A 21,218-nucleotide genomic window follows, 5' to 3' on the forward strand; every position below is an offset into this window, starting at 1 on the left:
TAACTACTATTTAACGATGTGTACATATGGGGTAAAAAGTATAGTCTACATCTATGTATATAAATAAAAACTGTAATTTTAATATTTTGAGGACTGGGCTTTCCATGCAGTGCTTTTCAAATGTACTGCAAAGGACACAAAAAACTGTAGCAGGGGCATTATGTGTGTACATCCACACATAAAAAATAAGGTTTTTAGACATGCGATTGGATTAAAATATTCATAATGAACTGATTTAATTTAATAGAGTGGCCGCGGTGGCTCAGTCGGTAACGCGTCTGACTACCATGCTAAAGGTTCTGGGTTCGATCCCCGGCCGGTTCAAATCTGGGAACTTTTCTAACATTGGAAGCGGCCCTGGTGCCCACCCAGCATCAAACGGCATGGGTACCTGGGGGAAACCCTGGGGGATAAAGGCAGTCAGGGGCGTAATGCTGATCACATCACCCCTAACCATGACTAAATCAATAAAAGTGTGGGGCATTACCCCCACACCCCCTATACGCCCTCATGGTGTGGTGCTAAGCACAGGGGAGCACTTTACCTTTACCTGATTTAATAGAATTATGAAGTACTTTGAGCTATCTACTAACAAATGAAAAAAAAAACATTAAAAATAACTGTTTTGTTTTGCTATTCAATATAATCATATGTATTTTAATTAATGAAGAACAGAACTTTTTTTAATTTGAATTTGAAGTTAAAATTTTGGGTGCGTCAGCACGTAGGCAATTTTGCACCAGTCACTTTATACGGGGTCCAGCCCCTTACTTAAACTAAAATAACATTCTGACTTTGGTTAAAAGCTGAGGCTGTAAAGAGGCACCCAGCACACACATATTCAGTAAATTTCATATTGGTATTTTATGGATATCGGCAAAAAAATTGTATTGTCAAACCCTGTAAGCCCCCCTCTGCAAAATAAAAGTATACACCAAAGTGGTGGACACCAAAAAGGCTATACCATGAACTACTAAAAACCCTTCCAGTAAAATGCAACTGCTAATTAAGTGAAAGTACATTTTGCAACCACAGCACATACATGTGCCACTCACTGTGTGCATTTTCGATTACAGTGTAAAAGAGAACTAAGATGTTGTGTTTCCTTAATTTCAAACATCTTTACCAATTTCCTTCATGTCCATCTTAATATAGCAATTTCTTCCATACATTCAGTTGCGATGGTCCCAACATGAGTAAATGCTCCTCGATTTTACATTTCTTGAATTTTTAAAGTTTTTTCAGCCTGGTTCCCTAAAAAACATACAATCGAGGTTCCACTGTATTTGCATGTGGTGTATGTTGTGGTTTCCAAGTGTGAGAGACTAGACTGTGTAAGTAATTAAAATCAAGTGACTGATTCATGGTGCATGACTGGTGACATCTGAGTGTGTCATAAGAAGTTAGCATCCTCCAATGGTAGTATGTTTCAAAGGCATATGACACATGTAGCATATGTCAGTAAGTGATCTCTGGTCTCTAACTAGAGTAAATCCAGAGACTCAGATGGTTTCATTGCTGGAGCCAGAGGTCCTAAAAATATCCATCATAGGCTAGTGGGAATATACAAACAAGGAAGGAAAAATGGAGGGCAATAAAAGAATACTATAAACAAAAATCCACTTTATGCTCAGATACACTAATTGGGATAGGACCTACAGTTTAAAGTGGGATCCAAACCACTGTGCAATGTGCCTTCACCAGGGATGGAACCTGGGGCCCCTTCATTACAAGGTGGCAGAATTAACATGACCCATCATTGAGGCCAAAGAACAAAAGAAAAAACTTCTGGACATCCTATTACAGTAACTAGATAGGAATATATCTCCCAGAAAAGATTACATGGGGTGACATTGTGCCCAAAATTCACCAGGTCTCTGGCATGCCATGCCATTGCTGTACCAACTGTACAGAGTTAGCTCTGGCTTTGATTTATTGCTTCCACCGTTTTACCTGTGTGGAACTGTTTCTGTTAGGCACTGTGGACATCATCAGTGTTTCAAAGGCAACAGATCCCATTGCAGTATCATGACAAGAGACAATTCCACACAGTACAGTTAAAAGAGCAGAAGGAAAAAATCAGGCAAAGCCAGGGCTGGCTCAGCAGCTCAGTTGGTAGAGCAATGGCACGTATGCCGAAGATCCAGCTTAGTGTCCTGGTCATGTTTGTCTCTTCAATGCTAAATATATTCATTCTTTACTTACTTAAAATTACAGATACAGTACTCCACGATCATTTTATGTTGAGATTGTAGCAAGCATAACCAAACAAGATAGCATAAATATGGATTGTTAGCAATGTTCGAAAAACTTGTTCAGGCTGGATAATGTCAACATTTGGAAGAAAGCTGTTGTAAAACTCTGGAAGCATATAGTGTGGAACATAGGCGCCGACTCCATGGGGCTTAGGGGGGCTCGAGCCCCCCCAATGTTACTGATGTAGGGGCAGAGCCCCCCAAATAATTTTGCTTAAGAGGATCTAATGTATTATTTTTCTTCTTTTGTAAAGTTCTCTGAATTGTGCCACATGAACTTAACTTTAAATACACATTTGAAATGTTCTAGACCATCAACTTTGGGTGGGCTGAGACCGCTAAATCATCAACTTTGGGGTGCTATGATCGGAGACAGCAAAACACATGACTTATTACTATATACTAAGTATATAATTATTATTTACTATTATACATATATTAATCAATGACATAATGAATTTAGCCAACGACTTGTTAAAGACTGTTTGGGAATCCCCGAAAAGAATGCAAATATTTAATGGTATTATTGATGTGAATGAGAAGGCTGGCCATACTGGACTGCGACCACTTTGCCCTCGTCGGTGGACGTTGAGAGCCTCCAGTGTGCAACAGATCTTAAGGAACTATGAAAACCTTCTCAATTTTCTTGAGAAATTTTCTGAAGAAGATTCTACTGACGCAGCATCAAAATGTGCTTCACTTCAAGACATTTTTCCTTCTCTCCCTCTACTGCCATGTGATGGGTCCAATAGAAGAGGTAAACTGTAAGATTCAGTCTCCACGCATTGGTGCTACAGAAGTGGAATCAAAACTAAAATACTTGACTGACATCTTTCAAGAAAGGCGAATGTGTTTTGAGCAGTTCTGACTGAAATGCACAGAGGGCAAACCGAGCCTCGTTGATGAGCCAGAATTGCCCCGGCAACGTCACGTCCCTAAGAGACTTGAAAATCCTGATGCTGCCAAACATCACAAGTTCTACACTCCAAAATAGTATTATAAATCAATATACACTGACCTGTGTGACACAGCAAAATCATGTGTTAAACAAGGACATGAATCTACAGGACTACAAAAAATAACAGCCGTAGAGAAAGAATGCATCTCAACTGTGAACAGTTGCACAACAAACTTTCAGCAAACGTGAGAATTCTTTCGCCAAGATTTGGATGCCGATAGGCTCTCCCTTATAGCAAACGCGGTATACACATGTCCATGCTTGGTGATATCGCCAAACAGAAGAAAGTGGTTCTAACTACCATGCGTGACATAAGGAAGTTTCTTTTGGAAGACAGCACCCTCCAGAAGCTTCTGCCTGAAGTTGCCAAATTCATGATGGTCCTCCGTGCTGTGCCACTGAGGACAACCACAGCCGAAAGGTCATTCAGTGCTATTCGCCGACTAAAGACATATTTGAGGTCTACAATGAGGCAGAAGAGACTAAGCAGCTCAGCGGTACTCCACATACATCAAACTGGGCTTGATAATTTGGAGCTGAGGCCGCTCGTTAATGAGTTCATAAAAAATAACCCACTGCGTAGAGCAACTTTTGCTTTATTTTTAAATCATGTTCATATGTTTTTGTTGCGTATGTCACTTTATATCTTAGTGTACATCCTATTTTTTTATTATTGCAAAATTATATTTAAAAAGTTAAATATTGTAGCAAGAACAAAAAAGTAAACTCTTTTCCTGTGATTTGTGTTAGCATTTATGTAAATAATTAAATAAAACTGTTAAATATTGTAAATATTCGTTATTTTTATGGGTACGTCAACACTAAGGTTATTTGTAACCCATCACATGTCTGTTGCGGACATTCAAACACACCCATGCCCTCGCCGGGACTCGAACCCGAGACTATGGATCAAATCGAGTTGAGATGACCACCCAACATGCTCGGCTACCGAGGCCGGCATAAAACTGTTAGGTTGGTTTCTTAATGTAAATACATACTTTTCAATAAAAATGTTAATTGTTATCTAAAAAACAAATGAACAGACACAAAAGACATAAAAAGTCTTAAACATTTTCTAAACGTTTTTCATGTTAAATTTCATTTGCATGAGGAATATAATAGCTGCTTAAAAACTGGTATACGAAGACGTAATTTTTATTTTTAAAAAAGGGAGGGAGTGAGTCATTCATTCATTTATTTCAGTGATCAGAGCCCCCCCAATAATTTTGACAAGTCGGCGCCCCTGGTGTGGAAGAGCTTTACATTGCAAGTTGGTCATATAGGTACTTGAAATTTGAATAATTAAGGATTCAGTTACTTCCTCTTCCTACTACAGTTTAGACAGGATATCCTCTTTGCCACACAATTGCTTAATTAGGAGCTTCCAAGATATTTGGACTTCGTAAAATTTGGGGGTATTATTGAATAATTTCAAACCTACACTTTGTTTAATTACATTGCCACAGCCCACATTATTTCCATTATATATCAAAGTGATGGATAGATATAAAATTTTACCCTTATCAACAAATGATATTCTACCAATTCGATATTAAATGGTACACATTTCCATGAATGGTTTAATTTACATCCATAATTACTGCATGTTGGAAGGTGACTGCAATGGATTTCACATTAGAAAAGTACATGCGTGTGTTCCCAAATTCAATTTATAATATCATGGCACCTAAATTAGGCTTTCATTTACAAAAAATAAGAATTGTAGAATTTTCAGTTCAAATACATATTTTACAGAAATATATCATATCAGTAAAACTAATGGCAATTTTACTGATAAACCAATATTCCTATATTGGCTGTTACCTATAGGGTATAATTCCGAACTTCGGATCAGTCCATTCCTAGACTAAATAAATAAATAAATACATGATTTAGGAAGAAATAAATCTGACAACCAAATGCATAAAAAATCAATATGTATTACAGCTTATGAACGATAAAGATGTCATTTAAAAATAAGGTTAAATTATTATACAGTTCTTAAAACACATTGTTATTTTCATAAATAGCCAATAAACTTAGAAGTTTAAATGTATGACATCTGAGAATGGAAACTTAAATTTTACTATGACATGTGAAAGTATGTTGCAAATAAGTACATATATGTTTAAAAAACTCTTTATTTATTTGCAACAATTTATACTGCCACGAAGTCAAAAGAAAAATACAAGAACTGGCAAATAAAAATAATTTATTACACAAATATTTCACATTAGCAATAAATTACTTCTTTATATTTTGAGCAATACTCATATCAATCTTTGAAATTTTACAAATTTTCAATTATATTTTGTAACAAAAATTGCACTTTCAAATTCAAAATAAATTTGAAATCTTTTTTATACTATCTCTAGAAAACAATGCTTTATAATTGGTACAAATTATCACTTGGATTTAGTTCCATATCTTGAAATTCTGTTCTGTATGAAACTGTGCTAGTATAGTATATGCAATTCAAATATTCACAACACAGGGTTGAACATGAAGACAAAGGATAACTAATTAATCTCCATGACTGCTTCAATCTTACTTTTATGTGTCTGATGAGTGTTCATGTGGATTTTCCAGGGATAGCTTTTGAAAAAGCCCTTGTTACATACACTGCACACATATGGTGTTTCCCCTGTATGCCTGCGGGTGTGAATCACCAAATCGCCTTTCCTCGCAAACCTCTGTGAACAGAACTTGCAGGAAAAAGGTTTCTCTCCTGTATGGATACGCACATGAGGAACCAAGTGTTGCTTTCTATGAAACTTTTCACCACAATATTGGCAGGAAAATGGTTTCAGACCACTGTGAGTTTCTTCATGGCCATGGAGGTTTGCTCTTGATGTAAACCTCTGGCCACACATCTGGCATTCGAATGGACGCTCACCGCTGTGCAAGCGATAGTGTATGATGAAGTTCTGTCTGTACCGGAAGGTTCTGCCGCACATATCACAACTAATGGGAACAGCAAGGGCACCCGTAGGCCTCTTCCTCCGCTTACCAAGATGGCACTTGTCTTTATGAAGATTCAGAACACTTTTGACACGGAACGATTTCTGACACTCCTCACACTTGTATGGCATCTCACCACGATGGATTCGCTCGTGCCCTTCTAACGACTGCTTTGACGTTAACATCTTTCCACAAGAATGGCATGGATAAAAACGGCCGTAAACTTTCTGTGGCAATTTGAAACTGGCATTATCCGATACATTCTCGTCAACTTCAGTGTGTGTTCTCTGATGCGCCCTAAGTTGGGTGAACCTTTTGTAACCCTTACCGCAAACTTCACATAAGAACTGTTTCACAGCATAATGAACAGCTTTGTGATACTTGTAAGAAGTCAAGTGCCCGAAAGCCTTATCACATATATCACATGTGTATGGTTTATACCCAACATGTTTCCATGTGTGAATTTTTAAGTAAGATTTTGAAGAAAACATTTTACCGCAGACCTCACACATGTATGATCGTTCGCTGGCATGTATCGCCTCATGACACCTCAACAGACAACTACTTTTAAATATTTTGCCACAGGTAATGCATTCAAAAACTTTTTTCACAAAATCATTATCATCAGTTAACCTGGAGACTTCACCACTTGTGTCAATGGAATCGCATGTATCAATCACATTGCATTTATCAACAACTTTAGGAACATTAACACTTGTATCTTCACTGGCAGTTGAAGTAGCCTTCCCACATACATGACACATACTTCCATCAACGTACGAATGTCGACATAAATCCAGTGAATCTTTGTCCAGGAGCACTTTCAAGCATCCCCTACATGCACGTTCCTTCATGCTGGGATGTGACCTAATGTGTTCATTAACTAACTCCTCTGATGAAACCAAAGTTTGACAATAACTGCAGTTAAACTGCTCCTTGACTTTTTCTTCGGCACAACTTAAGACTCTTCTCTCTTTCTGTTTCGATTTGTTTAATCTATTCGGTTTAAGCTTTGACTTATGAACTCTCCTCATATGAACAGACCAGCCCTTAAAGCTAAAACAGACCTTATGACACTTCAGGCAAACAAAGATTTTCTGTTTTGGTTTCAAATATGGGTATTCTGTTGTAATCAACAGTTTCTTTAAGTTGCTACCAGGAAATGACTGAATTTTAACACTTTCTGTGTTTATATCACTAGCCTTGTCTCTGTTGAATAGTACAGAAGCATCCAAGTTACGTAGGGTGGAGACTTGAAAAATTGGGTCGCACCTGAAAGAAGATTTTCAACTGCAGTAACTGCTCTCACTCCAACAAAGTATCACATGGAAAAGTATTACTTATCTACTCAATTTAGGAATCATGATATTTGTTCTCTATCAATCATAAAGAGCCACATGGCTAGGGTGACCAGACACATACATTCAAAAAAGAGGACAGAGCATGGCGAGAAAGGAGGACAAAGTCATAAAAAAGAGGACACCGAAAAAAAAAATGGCTATACATTTGCCACTACTCATACTTTAATCAATATACAAAACTCTTACCAACATTTTGCTCACAGATGCTTTTCAGAAGATCTCTTTCAAGAACTTCATCTTACCTTTAAGCAAAGAAAGCAATCTCCTAATCTGTTCTTTTAACAAATTACAAAGAATGCCTATAATTTGAAGCACAGAAATTTACTCCTTTTCTAATTCTTGGATATTAGACGGAAATATCTCCACAAGTGAATGCAAATGTAACAAGTAAGATTCGCTTAACTTATTTCGAAAAGCCAAATTAAAATTTTAGGTAGTTTAGATTGGGTAGAGAAATATGATTTTAATGCCAGGAACATTTCTAGCACTCTTTCAACAGCAGGGGAAAGTGGCAACCACCTTACACTTTACCCCATATTCGTTTCTTCCATCCTTTAAAACTGGATATTTTCTTGCAAGATTATTGTTGAATTTACACTTTCGCTTCGTTATTTCATGAAAGTAAATATTACTTAATAATCAAAATTCTCACTACACATTTGTGTATCGCGTATGTATAATTCGAAAAGGAACTGGCCGACCTCTGTGGTGGAGTGGTTAGCACACCGCGCCACAACACCAGAGGCCTTGGTTTCGAATCCCGGCCTGGGCATGGGTGTCCTTCATCAAAATCATCATATCGTCGCTCATACTCAACTTCGCGATTAGCCAAAAGTGGCAGAAACGCGAAGTAAAATAAACAAAATCAATCAACCGGAAAGGAACTGCACAGACTACATGCATTCCAGCAGTCTCAGTGCTTAATACTAATGACTGGGGTGCGGAAATTTGCCTATTTGCCTTTTTTATCCCTTTGTAGTAAACCCTAGGCTTTCATGTTTAAACTTTAAAGTTTGTTTCATGGAGTTTCTATTCCTAAAACACATTTTTTATAGTGCCTATAAATTTCTATTTTGATGGTTAGTGACTATTTTTCTTAATTGTGCCAAAAAAATGGATATTATGCAATTTTTGCATACTTCAGCTTTTTTTATGTGCATTTGGCTTTCCCTATATTGAAAGATGTAAGGCTTTGATGATGTTGTACTGATTGAAATGTGGAATTCGCCAGATTTGATGGTCTGAATTGGAACACTGTTTTAAATATTTTTTTTTGTTACAATGGTGCAAATAGTTAGCACAAGCTCTTTTTGTGAGAATTACTTTAACAGACGATTCCCTGCAAATGTGAATTTCGATCAAAAGAGTATTATAGTATGTTAATCGCTAGCGCACTTTTATGTATAAACTAAAGTTCTAATACAGTATAACTGTACATTGTAAGAAGAAAATTTAAATAAGTTCACTTCCATTGCCTATTTTAATGTTTTTTTTTTAAATTTTAGGGTGCCTTTTAAGTGCCTATTTTTGTACCTTTTCTTAGTTTATGGGGCTTTTTAAGTGCCTATTTGACTGCCTATTTCAGTCAAGTTCAGTCAGGCTTTTTAAGTGCCTATTTGACTGCCTATTTCAGAGGTTTTTAGTGCCTTAAATATGAGCCCTACTAGAGACTCAGTTGGGACAGTGATCGTATTGAGCTTCCAGATGCTAGGTGAGTATTGCTCAAATATTTAACGTGCCCCAAATGAAGCATTCTGTATGCAGCACATTTGCTATGGTCAAGGCTATACTCTTTCTAAAAAAGGAGGACATTTACAGACTTCTAAAAAATCTGCCCAGACACCGGACAGACACCTAAAAAGGAGGTCATGTCAGGATAAAAGAGGACGTCTGGTCACTCTACACATGGTCCCTGTGGTTCTTAGCATAAACTACCGTACCGCAAAGACAGGAGTTCTGGATTGTCAATTAACACCTGATTTAGTGAACTTTGATTTAAATTTCTCCCATGAATTGCAAGACACACATGGGCAAAGAATGGAGGTAGGGTTCCACACATTCTTGACCTTGGTCATAGCAGAGGTTCTATGATCAGCACCATGCTCTACCTGTATGTATCCCCCCTCCCCAAGGTTGACCCCTGCACAAATGAGACTAAGGGAAACCCAGAGCAGGGCCATTGTTAGAAAATAACTTCCCCAGGTCTCCAGCATGACAGTTCTTCTAATGACTAGACCACAACAGCCCTTGAACTTTGATGTAGCACATTTTCTCTGTGGTATAACTTGTATTCCCTTGACACTTTGATGCTACATGCTGCAACTTTATCAATGTTTGATACTTAGGTGTTGTTCATGTGTATGAAAGTTGTACCTCTTGGGAAAAAAAGACAACCAAGGCAGTGACACAAGACCACAACTGCAAATGATCATCTTTAAAATTTCAACAATTCCCACCGCATATTTTTTCGAGTGAGTGTATGAAGTGTTTACTGATAGTGTAAGTTTTTTTGTGTTCATATAATGCCAGTGGTGTGAGGTATTTATGAGGTACAATGGTCAGACACTTTGCAACTGTAGTGAAATATGCAGTTATCAAATGTGATATGAAATATTTGTTGTGAGATTGCAACATATCTTGGAAGTATCATAAGCACTGATTCTTCATTTCATTCTAAATCAAGCCATGCACTAAAACTATAGGATTGCTAACTGATGCTCAAATAGGCCTGGAGAACACACATAATGCAAGCGTGAGTGCTCCCATGTGGTGCAAGCTTCCTGCCTCACGAATAACAAAGCCGCGTCCTGAATCCCTCCCTCTTTCCTTTCCGCACCACTTACTATGCTCCAGTACTACTGCTCAACTGCTCACCCTGTAGTTCACACATGCATATGAGAGTGCTATTCCACAATTACAGAAAGTTGATCAGGTCTGTTCTACACCAAGAGGTAAACATGCCATTAGTCCAAGGATTAGGATGATATTCCTTTCTCTCTCTTCCTAGCCTTCTTTGTTCTCCTTTTCTTTCTTACTCTCTCTCACCTTCTTCAAGTAAGCCATTCTAGTGCCATCTCAGTTGTTCAGCTGAGGATTTTTTAAAGGTTATGAAAAAAAATGCAAGTACCAGCAGAAAACTACATTCTAATGGCAAGTCTAAAAATGAGTTCAAATCCTTCTCTTATTCCTGTTGTTTGTCTTCCATTTCTTACTATGGTTTCAAAAATTACTATGGGTTAATCTAATAACATTTACAACACAATAAGGTAGGTAAAGTTCCCCATGCTCATTGCACTGTACCATGGAGATATATGGAGACGGATGAGTACCCACATATTCATGATCTTTGCTATTGTTTGAGGTGATGTGATCAGCTCTATGCTCTGGCTGAACCCAAAGCTGCTTTTATGGAGGGACAAACTCAGAAAAATTTCCACCTTAGATAATCCATCCCAAGAATTGAACATGTGTCTTCTGCACAGCAGTCAGATGCTTTACCACTATGGCTCCATTCACAACAACAAAAAAGTTATAAAATTCCTGCATATTTTTTCCGTGTTGTCACCATCAACACCTTTTTTGGTTCAAGTTCATAAATACTTCCATACACGCAAGTCATTAATACTAGATTAAACTGCACACCAAAATGGTTATTTGCTTATGTTCCTGAAGCATAGGTAACCTATCAGGTTTTGAAAATGCAATTTATTGTATCGTATTTTTATATTACATCAATTTTCTGCCAATTTAGGCTAATTGTGAAGACAAAGATGAGTGATGATTGGATTAAATTGATGAAGACACTGAGAAAGAACATTCACGCTCAGGCTAGGACTCAAACTGGGGAACTTTGGTGGCAAAATCAAGAAGTCAACCACTTAATGTGCTCAGTCACTGAATTGACAAAAGTGCACTTTAAGAATGCAATTTTAGCCTAAGGTGGTTGTAAGGCAATGCATTATTTGACTCGAGTTCCTGGACAAGTTATTAGTAAGTAAAATTCATTAACAATAACAAATCTCCATTAGAGATAAAAGACAAAGAATAGCCCACCTGGAAGCAAGGAGAGAAATGTTCTCTCAAATCAATGATTTGCAAGACATGAAATAGAAACAATGGAAAATGCTCAACAATGAAACAGATCCAGAATGGTGTGGTGCAGTATATATGATGTGAATATTATATGGGAAAAGTTATTTTTCTGTGCTGTGCTTCTTTTCTTTCGACTGATTAATTTTGAAGGTCTAGCAGATTATGGCATCTGGGAGGGATACCAGCAATGTGGTACCACCTCCAGTGCAGATTTCATAATTTACAATAATGAAGAAAGACCCTCAAAATTAATTGGTTGAAAGAAAAAAAAGCAATAAATAAAATTTTCCACGTACAATAATTAATATAAGTTTAAATTTGATAACCAATATCAGCTGAAACTTTTTTTTGGAGTCTATATCCAGCCAGTTACCAAAATGCAGACCAACACTTTCTCAGTTCAAATATCTTAAAAGTTACGCAACTTGTACAATATTATATGGAAGAGTGGAATCTGTAATTAAGCTCTAAATGCCAACCACACAAGTGTCTCAGTGTATGTCACCCCTTCTTGCTGGTCACTGAACTACAATATTCACGGAATTTCTCCAAAACTAATGTTTTTTATTTACATACGTATGGGAGAGCATGCCATACTTGAATTACAATGCAATATGAGTATCATATGTTTGTTGTAAAGCTGTTTGAAAAATTCCACTTCAATTTTAGAGAACAGGTTCTAAACTGTCAAATTGTATATGTATAAAAATATCAGATGTGTATATACAATGCGATCCATTGAAGTGTAGACCGCCACATTGGTGTTTGTGTTATCGGCAAGCAAGGTAGTTGCGGCCGATTGTCAGCATCAGAGTGTGTCGATGAAACAGGTGCACAATAGTTTTTGCAATTATTTTAAAAAGTGATTTACTTACCAGATTTATAAAAGCAGGTGTTCAACTAGTTGCCTTGATGCACGCACACATTTTTGATACATTTTTATTAAGACAACCACTAACATAAGCTGGCAAGGAGGGATGGAAACCGGTTTTTAAAGATGTCCTGAAAGTAGACCGGAGACTGTGAAGTGATAAGGGTCCTTGTTTAGTATTGTGTTGGCTGTTTATTAGTCTGGCGACTTTGAAATGACAGGGTGTTTGTAACGTATTGTGTTTTTTTCTAGTGTATTCAACAGCAATGTGTGTTATGGCTCAGCAAATGTTTTCTACTGCACAGCGTGTATTTATTTATGATTCATATATGTTAACTCAATTGGCACATGAAGTTCAAACGTGATTTGAAACAAGATTCCCGGGTGTAAAAGTTCCATGTGATTTTTATCTCGGGTAGATTAAAAAATGCTGTGTACAAGTCAAATTCACACACCCTGGAAGAATTGAAACAAAACATCTGCAAAGAAATTACCAATATTAATCAACGGGAACTGTAGCGAGTTATGGGTAACTTCATCAAGTAGTGTCAAAAATTTGTGGACAACAAAGGCGGCCATTTTTGCACCTTCTTTCATACATTGGTAAGTAAATAAATCACTCTTTAAACTAGTTACGTAAAATTGCATGCATGATTCACAGATAGTCTTCAGTGCCGAGTTCCTCAGGCAAACACCGACATGATGGTCTACACTTCATTGGATTGCTCTGTATATATTTTAATTACCATGGATTGATTTACCGTAAAGCTTAGTTGCTAAATACATGGTTAATGTTTAGACAAAGCTGACCATACATATCCATAAAAAGCATCTAAATTTTCACTGAATGGTTGGAAGCACCATCATGATAACACTAATTTTCAAATGGCACAGTCAGTACATTTGGAATTTTAAATACCTTCTATATAATCCTGATTCAGCCCCTCTCACCGTGACTTATTTTGTATCTCAACTCTCGCAAAGAAGATTTGAACATAGGTTTACGCCATAACAAGAGGTAGTGAAAAATATAGAGGCGGCTTTGAATGAGCTTGAGAAAGATGGCTTCTAATGTGTCTTCTAAGAGTGGTAGCAACATTAGGACAATTGCCTTGCTCTTGGAAGACATTACTTTCCAAAGACCCACAGTTATATTTGTTCCAATTCACACGTGCATTCTTTCAAAATATCTACACGTGTCTTCCTTCCTTCCTTGAACACACCTTGCACTTTCAGACAATGTGAGTACATCACAGTGGTGAACTGGCATTGCAAAGTAAGACCAATGACACATAGTTTTATATACGTCACATTTGTCCATAGGATGTCAACAAAAATCTTCGCACAACAGGAAATTTTTGTTTGATGAACTCACAAACGTGCACAAGAACACTGAATTGATTCTTTTAGAATCACACATTACCATCATATTTTTGCATTTTTATTAATCTACAAATACTCTTGTACCTTTAAAGATTATCTCAACAATAATTGATAGGTCTTACCATCATAGTGGTGGGGTCATTCCATGTCAAATCATCCAGAATTTTGTGAAAATGTCACCCACCATCTCAGATTTTGATGAAATTTGGTATACTTATAAAACTTTTGATCCTGATTACAAAAATGACAACCTTTTTTTAGATTGGTCAAGGGGTTCAGAAGTTACGAGTTTTTAAAAATCTCTTTGTACGCCACTTGCGGCTCCACTTTGAATGACATGCATTAGGTTATAAATGATAGTATCCTCTCTCAGGTTTGCCATAGAAACTTCAAGTTTGTTTTCTTTTGCTCAGGAAAGTGTAAGCTTTCATTTAAATAAGGTTTTAGATCAGTGTATCAATAATAACATGTATTTTATGTATAGTTTCATATATTTTTTTAGAAAAATAAATGACTAATTTCAAGAGCGAATTTCGTGCAATGCCCCCCCTTCAATTTCCCCCAAATTTTATATACAGGTAGATCATAGTGTGTACTAGTGCTTGATGGATAAATTGGGATGGGCGGTTCAGAGACAGGGTGATAAAAAAATCATTTGCATTAAAAGTTAATCTTATTAAAAATGCTTATATATTTAGCACAAAGTCTGAAGTACAATATGTTTTGAGGTATAATATTCAAAATTTCTGTTCACTATGTGTGAAGGTAAGCATAGGCGTAACCTGGCGGAGGAAAAGGGAAGCATTTGCCCCCTCCAAAATTTATAGATTAATAGAAATTTACAAATAATAATTGCAGTGGAACCCCGATTTCAAGTTCCTCTATTTTACATTTTCCTGCATTTTACATTCAATCTTGGTGGTCCCAACATAGCAAATTGCTAAGAAATTTTCCTCGGTTTTACATTTTCTCGCATTTAAGTTTTTTCAGCTGGTCCCCTGAACAACATAAAATCGAGGTTCCACTGTATCTAAGTTTATTTAAACTGTCTTCAATTTTTTTTAAAATTATAATCATCATCATTAGCATTCCCAAGTTTAGCAAATTTTCGGCAAGAACATTCTTTTTGTGCATTTTATCTCAATATGGAAATTTTTTTTGCTACACATTTGTGCTAATCGAAGTTTTCCAAATGGAGCTTTTTTTTTTTTTTTTTTTTTTTTGCCACACCACAGAAAATCTCCTTGTGATGGGGTGGTTGGAACACTTAGAAGACTTGTATAGACATCTACAGTATCAAGTAACAAGTGCAACAATGAAGTACCAATTCCGTAGAAATAGTATTAGAGGCATAAATTTCTTATTAATCACGTAAGGTGAAATGACAACAACCTGCAGTACAATGTGTCAGCGATTGCAAAAGCAATCAAGCAAAGCGATTGCATACAAAAGCAAAAGGCTAAAGGCTATTTACAGTGTTCGGTAAGTTACTTTTTACAAGTAACCGAGTTACAGTTACTCATTTAAAAAGTAACTCAGTTACAGTTACTGGTACTTTGAAAGTAACTGTGAGTTACTTTACAGTTATTATGACAGAAACTTACAGTTAATGATCATTGATTTGTGTAAAAATTACAAATTGTGTTTCTAGTACATAATATGTCTTCATAAACTTACATTACTACTGCAAATAAATTATGAAACACAGACTCAACTTTGCTTGAACGATTTTAATTAAGAAATCATTTGTATGCTGACCACGGTATTTTGAATATGGTGTCATTGATTCCACTTGCATCTATTTCTTTGTCCTCCATTCCAAGTTCAACAAGATCCAAAGATCCACTCCTTCGACAATGACTTTTTCCTAGCTCGACAGTCCACCTAAAACACTGAAGTTTTCACATACAATTAGATGTGAATTGAAGTAAATCGTGGATGAAGTTAGCATGCAACAAAGCATAACTTCCTTGCCAGGCAAGGAATTCCAAGAAAATCCTTTTACGTAGCATCCAGAGAAGGTACAGATATATTTGTTTTAGAGTTGTGAACAGAAAATGTGAACGGCACAATTTATAGTGCATGAAATTTTGGCAATGCATAGAGTACAATAGAGTAAGTATTATTAGGTACTACCTTCATGGACGTAATTTGGAACTATCTTTGGGTTGAGAGAATCACAAAGTTTTCCATCCCATAAAAAATAGTGTCAAAGACTATTTGCTAAATACATTTGAAAAATCACAATAATTACTCTTTTTTGTTTGTTCCTCAAGTGCCAGCCAGGAGGTTCACAAAATATATTTAACTTGTAACTTTAAATTAATCTATAAATTTTGGAGGGGGCAATACTATACCTCAAAACATATTGTACTTCAGACTTTGTGCTAAATATATAAGCATTTTTAATAAGATTAACTTTTAATGCAAATGATTTTTTTATCACCCTGTCTCTGAACAGCCCATCCCAATTTTTCCATCAAGCACTAGTACACACTCTGAGCTACCTGTATATGAAAAATTGAAAAGGGGGGGGATTTAACAAAATTCGCTCTTGAAGTTAGTCATTTATTTTTAAAAAAAATACATGAAACTATACATAAAATACATGATTATTGATACACTGATCTAAAACCTTATTTAAATGAAAGCTTACACTATCCTGAGCAAAAGAAAACAAACTTGAAGTTTCTACGGCAAACCTGAGAGAAGATACTATCATTTATAACCTAATGCATGTCATTCAAAGTGGAGCCGCAAGTGGCGTACACGAAGATTTTTAAAAACGCGTAATTTCTGAATCCCTTGAGCAAACTAAAAAAAGTTGTCATTTTTGTAATTAGCATCAAAAGTTTTATAAGTATATCAAATTTCATCAAAATCTGAGATGGTGGGTGACATGGCCTGGATGATTTGACGTGGAATGACCTGGTGTAGTTTGCAGAAATTCAAAGTTTTGATAAGCACAGCACGGTGTCATGCCAGTTGTCCTGGGTTCGAATTCCACCCTGGGTATGGGTGTTCTTTGCAAGTGTCCCTTCGTCAATTTCATTCTATAATCACCCATCCTCATCGTTATGATTAGCCAAAAGTGGCAGAAAAGCAACGTTAAATAACAAAAATCAAATCAAGTTCAAAGTTTTGGCTAATTGACTCCATCATTAGGAGTATGTTTAAAGTATGCTACTTTTGAATAGGTAGGTGAGGGCCACACTCTCCTACTTCTCATCCTCTCTTAAGAATCAGCAACTTTAATGAGTGTTCTCCTCTCCCCATCAGAGGTACCGTTCTATAATTTTGCTACCAATTGTCTGGTAAAATTTTGTATAATGGAACAGTCAGTGAAGAAATTGATTTTTTTTAAAAAAAGAGAAAGAGATCTGTATCTATGGGTGTTGCTCAAAGTGTTTTTATTCAACAGCGCATATGGTTGTTCCTTTTTTGACCATGAATGTTGCAATCCTAAAAAGTCTGCTGTGCATTAATGTTTCTTTCATCAGATTTGCTGAAACAATAAACTACTGCAATTATACTGGACGTTTTCTGCTGATTTGCATCTTAAAATGTTAACAAGAGTCCTCATAAATCATATCAAATTTTTAAAAAATAATGATTATTCAGGGACACATTTTAGAATAAAGTATAGTGAAACCCCGATTTTACGTTCCCACTTAATATGTTCATCCAGTCAGGCCCCGGCAAAAGGCCATGTTAAATAATAGGACGTTCACATCGATCTTATGTTCGTTCTAACTCCCGTTTCCCACTTTATATGTTTTCCGAGCCGTGACGATGTCTTAAAATTTTGCAGAAACCTGTTCTGTTGACCAAGCGAGTTATCACTCCTTTTTCTTGCTTTCGAAGCTGGTTCCTTCACCATGCGACCTTGAACTTCCAGACGTTAGGCTTTCATGGGAGAGGAGGGAGCGAAGAGTGAAAGGTGGGGGGAGGAGGAAGCGGGGCACAGCTTACATTTGTCGCACCTTTCTTGACGGACAGGAAGGTAAAACTGCACTTCTTGCATTCCTGGTAAAGATACAATGGGCCGTTTCTTCTGCTTCAAGATCAGACAACAAGCACACTGTTGTCAAACCGATTCTCGCTAAATGGTGCCTGCCTTAGAATTTGGACAACGAAAGTTCACTCTCCCCACTCCAAGTGGAAAATTGACAACAGGACTCGATCATCGTTCGCTTCTTTGCACATACAGATTTACGGAATCCTTCATAGTTGGTGAATACGAAAATGAAAAGCAAGAAGGGTGCTTGTTGTGAAAACTTTTCCTTCCTTCTTGTCTGCAGCGTTGGAATAGAAGAAAAAAAAATAAGAAGGGTTTGCCAACCTCCTCTATCCGATACTAAATAAGAACTGCACTTCTTTAATGGGAAGTCGTTTAGATTCCTAAGGAAATACAGGGTGGCTACAAACAAGCAAAAATGAAATTCCCTGACTTTTCCAGGTTTTCCAGGACAAAATTTACATTTTTCCCTGACAATTACCAACTAAACTAAAGCGATGTTTTTGCAAATGGAAATAATAAACTCATACAGATCCAGGTATGGATTTGTCAAGTACCAATATTATCTTCTATGAAATTGACTTAATTTCTCTATTCTCTATGATTTGAATTCAAACTGCAAAATAGTGAATTTGGAAAATTATTACAATTCACAAGCTAGGGAAGGATTACGGAATTTTATTGTACGCAGTAAGTTTAAAATAAAATACTTGATTATTTTTAAAGTTACGACTAAATGAGATAAGAGTGAAGAGTGAATGATTAAGAAATACAATTTATAATTTATCAGTCTCCTTATCCATTCTCGGTATTATATGTTGATATTTCCACTGAAGTTTGGAAGCCTCTGCTTGCAAGAACCATGAGTGTGGACTCAATTTTCAATGCATAAAGCTACTTCTCTCTTCTCTGTAAAGCAAACAACTTAACTCTTTCATATAAGTGAAACAATTGAATCGAAAAAAATAAAGTGTCATATTTCCTTACATTATCAATGGGATTTCTGCTTCAGTACAGTATATCCAAGTGAAGTACTGTGAAATTGACAACATGCAGTTATACCATTAATGCTGACGAAAAGGGTATGTGGGTATTAGAAATTTAACGCAAGGAATTTATAGAATTGCATTGTATAGGTACCTGATTTAGCTAACCACACATTAAAACACATAATAAAAGCTTCTGAAAGTTCATATACGAGGGGCATCCTGAAAAAAGCTCCAATGGTGCCTATATGCAGCACTAGTGGTCGGAGAGGGACACACACACATGCAGGCAGGAAGAAGTGGCATTTAGCTGTAAATGGTAATAGTCGTAATGCAGCCGTTTTAGGAAAGTTCTAGGTTAAAGATTGCAGCTCTCATACAGTCTCCCACAGACTGAGATGTAACCTACATTGCACGCTCGGAATTTGGCACAGAGCCACCAGCAATTGTGTGAGGTGTGCAGACCGGACGTCGTGAACGATAGTATGGTCAGACGATGTTGCAGACAATTCACGGAAGGCCAATCGAATGTGCACAACCCCATACAGCACAACACAGGGCCTTTGCATCACTTCAGGTGAGAGATCTTGGACCACTCCCTGTACAGCCCTGCCCTTTAATGTACCGACTTTCATCTCATGGTTTAACTGAAGAGGTTTCTGGCAGGGCAAGAATTTGACAGCTACACTGCGGTAGAGATAGTTCCAGTCTTTGTTTGTCAGACACATATACCATGGGCATACAAAATTTAGTGACATGCTACAACCTTGATCACGGCTGAAGGTGGCTAGTGATGTGATCAGCACCACACTCCTGGCTACCTTTATCCCTCAAAGTTTCCTCAAGGTACCAGCTTCATATTATGCTGGCGCCGGAGCAGTTTGAATATGTGGAAAACATCCCGGTTCTCCCCTGCAGGGGATCGACCCCGGGTCTCTCGCATATTAGTCAGATGCCCTAACGACTGAGCTTGACAAATGCCGATGGTGCACACTTAGCTTGGTAATTCAAAACATATCTTCTGTGACAAATACGAAGATGTGGCCCCCATGTGACGGTAGATATGCACTCGATCTCCTGTTAGAACCCTACCACTTTGCTCTGTGATGCAAATGGTTTTGATAGAAGTTGAAAAAATTGTGGGAAATACATGATTTAATGTGTCTATCAGAATTATTCCATGTTCTATGTACATAAACATGGCCTAGAAAAGACAAGAATGTTGGATTTCATGGAATTTTTAATTTTTTTAGGACATTTCTTTTAAAAAAAATCGTTAAAAATGCCAACAATTCGCATTTTATGCCAAATTCGCATTATTTCGATATTTCGAAGGGGCGAAAAATGTGTCCTGACATCACTGCACATTCCTAAACATAACTTCGCAGCAATTACCATTTTTCATGGTTTTGGTGTTTGCGAAAAATCAATGTCCCTACTAATTGGAAATTACTTTCTGGCCACCCCTCATATAAATCAGTAGATGGAAAGTGAAAATTTAGCAGGGCTGGTAGAGAAAAGTCAATCCTTGAAGAAAGTGATTTGCTTTTATGACTGAATGAATAGAGTAAATATGATATTAAAATATTTATGTATTTATTATTAGTATTTTGTTTCATAATATTGGATATTACCCTTACCCTGTGGGAGATTAATGACCATCTCTCACGAGTTTAAACAGACAGGACAGAGAGTGGCGTTAATTTCAATGCAATACTAGTGTTACAGTAAATTTGAGGTTGGGAGCATGCTCTTGTCAATTTTTATAACGTTCACCAATGCAGTTTATGTTTCACTTTTTCCTGATAGTATACAATATATATCCCGTTTGGTTGAATTCTTCTTGATATCTAAGAATAGTGCAATGTCATTGTAAACGAATGTTAACTTGTGCAAAACCAGTAATAAGTCAGGATGATGAAAGAAGACCTACATAAGCACTGCTACATTAAATAAGGTGAAGTGAGCCAGAAGAGTAATAAAATTCCAGCAGCATATTTGCAGTCCATGCAATTTCTGTCGCATGTTGTAGTGAGATACTTTGTCAGGTGGCGATATTCAACAAAAATCGTATGTATCAATGGAACCTATTTGTTTCCATGTTCCTTCAGTTTGCCCAACAAAATGCTTTACTACGTGACAAGTCCCCTTACTACTCCCATATGGACAAGAAAAAATGATAATTCAATGCATTTTGCACGTAATATTTAGAGGCTTAACCTTTACTCCCCCAATGATACCATATGTTATCAGAGTAAGGTCGTACTGGCCTGATGATACCATATGGTATAATGGTGCTGACGAAATGAATGTGCTTTTTTGACATTCATACT

At 36.8% G+C, this 21,218-nt stretch overlaps 1 protein-coding gene across 1 annotated transcript in view; it reads right to left on the reverse strand.

Annotated features, from left to right (window-relative positions):
* Positions 1-5,427: 5,427 nt before the first annotated feature.
* Positions 5,428-21,218, reverse strand: part of LOC145985549 (uncharacterized) — a 105,926-nt gene continuing 90,135 nt past the window's right edge. The window contains exon 9 of the mRNA XM_083119618.1: positions 5,428-7,446. Coding sequence (XP_082975744.1) covers positions 5,733-7,446 — 1,714 coding nt within the window. The 3' untranslated portion in view covers positions 5,428-5,732. The remainder of the gene's footprint in view (positions 7,447-21,218) is intronic.

This window comes from Lepisma saccharinum, chromosome 3 (genome assembly GCF_977018435.1).
Source record: "Lepisma saccharinum chromosome 3, izLepSacc3.1, whole genome shotgun sequence".
NCBI classification, from domain to species: domain Eukaryota; kingdom Metazoa; phylum Arthropoda; class Insecta; order Zygentoma; family Lepismatidae; genus Lepisma; species Lepisma saccharinum.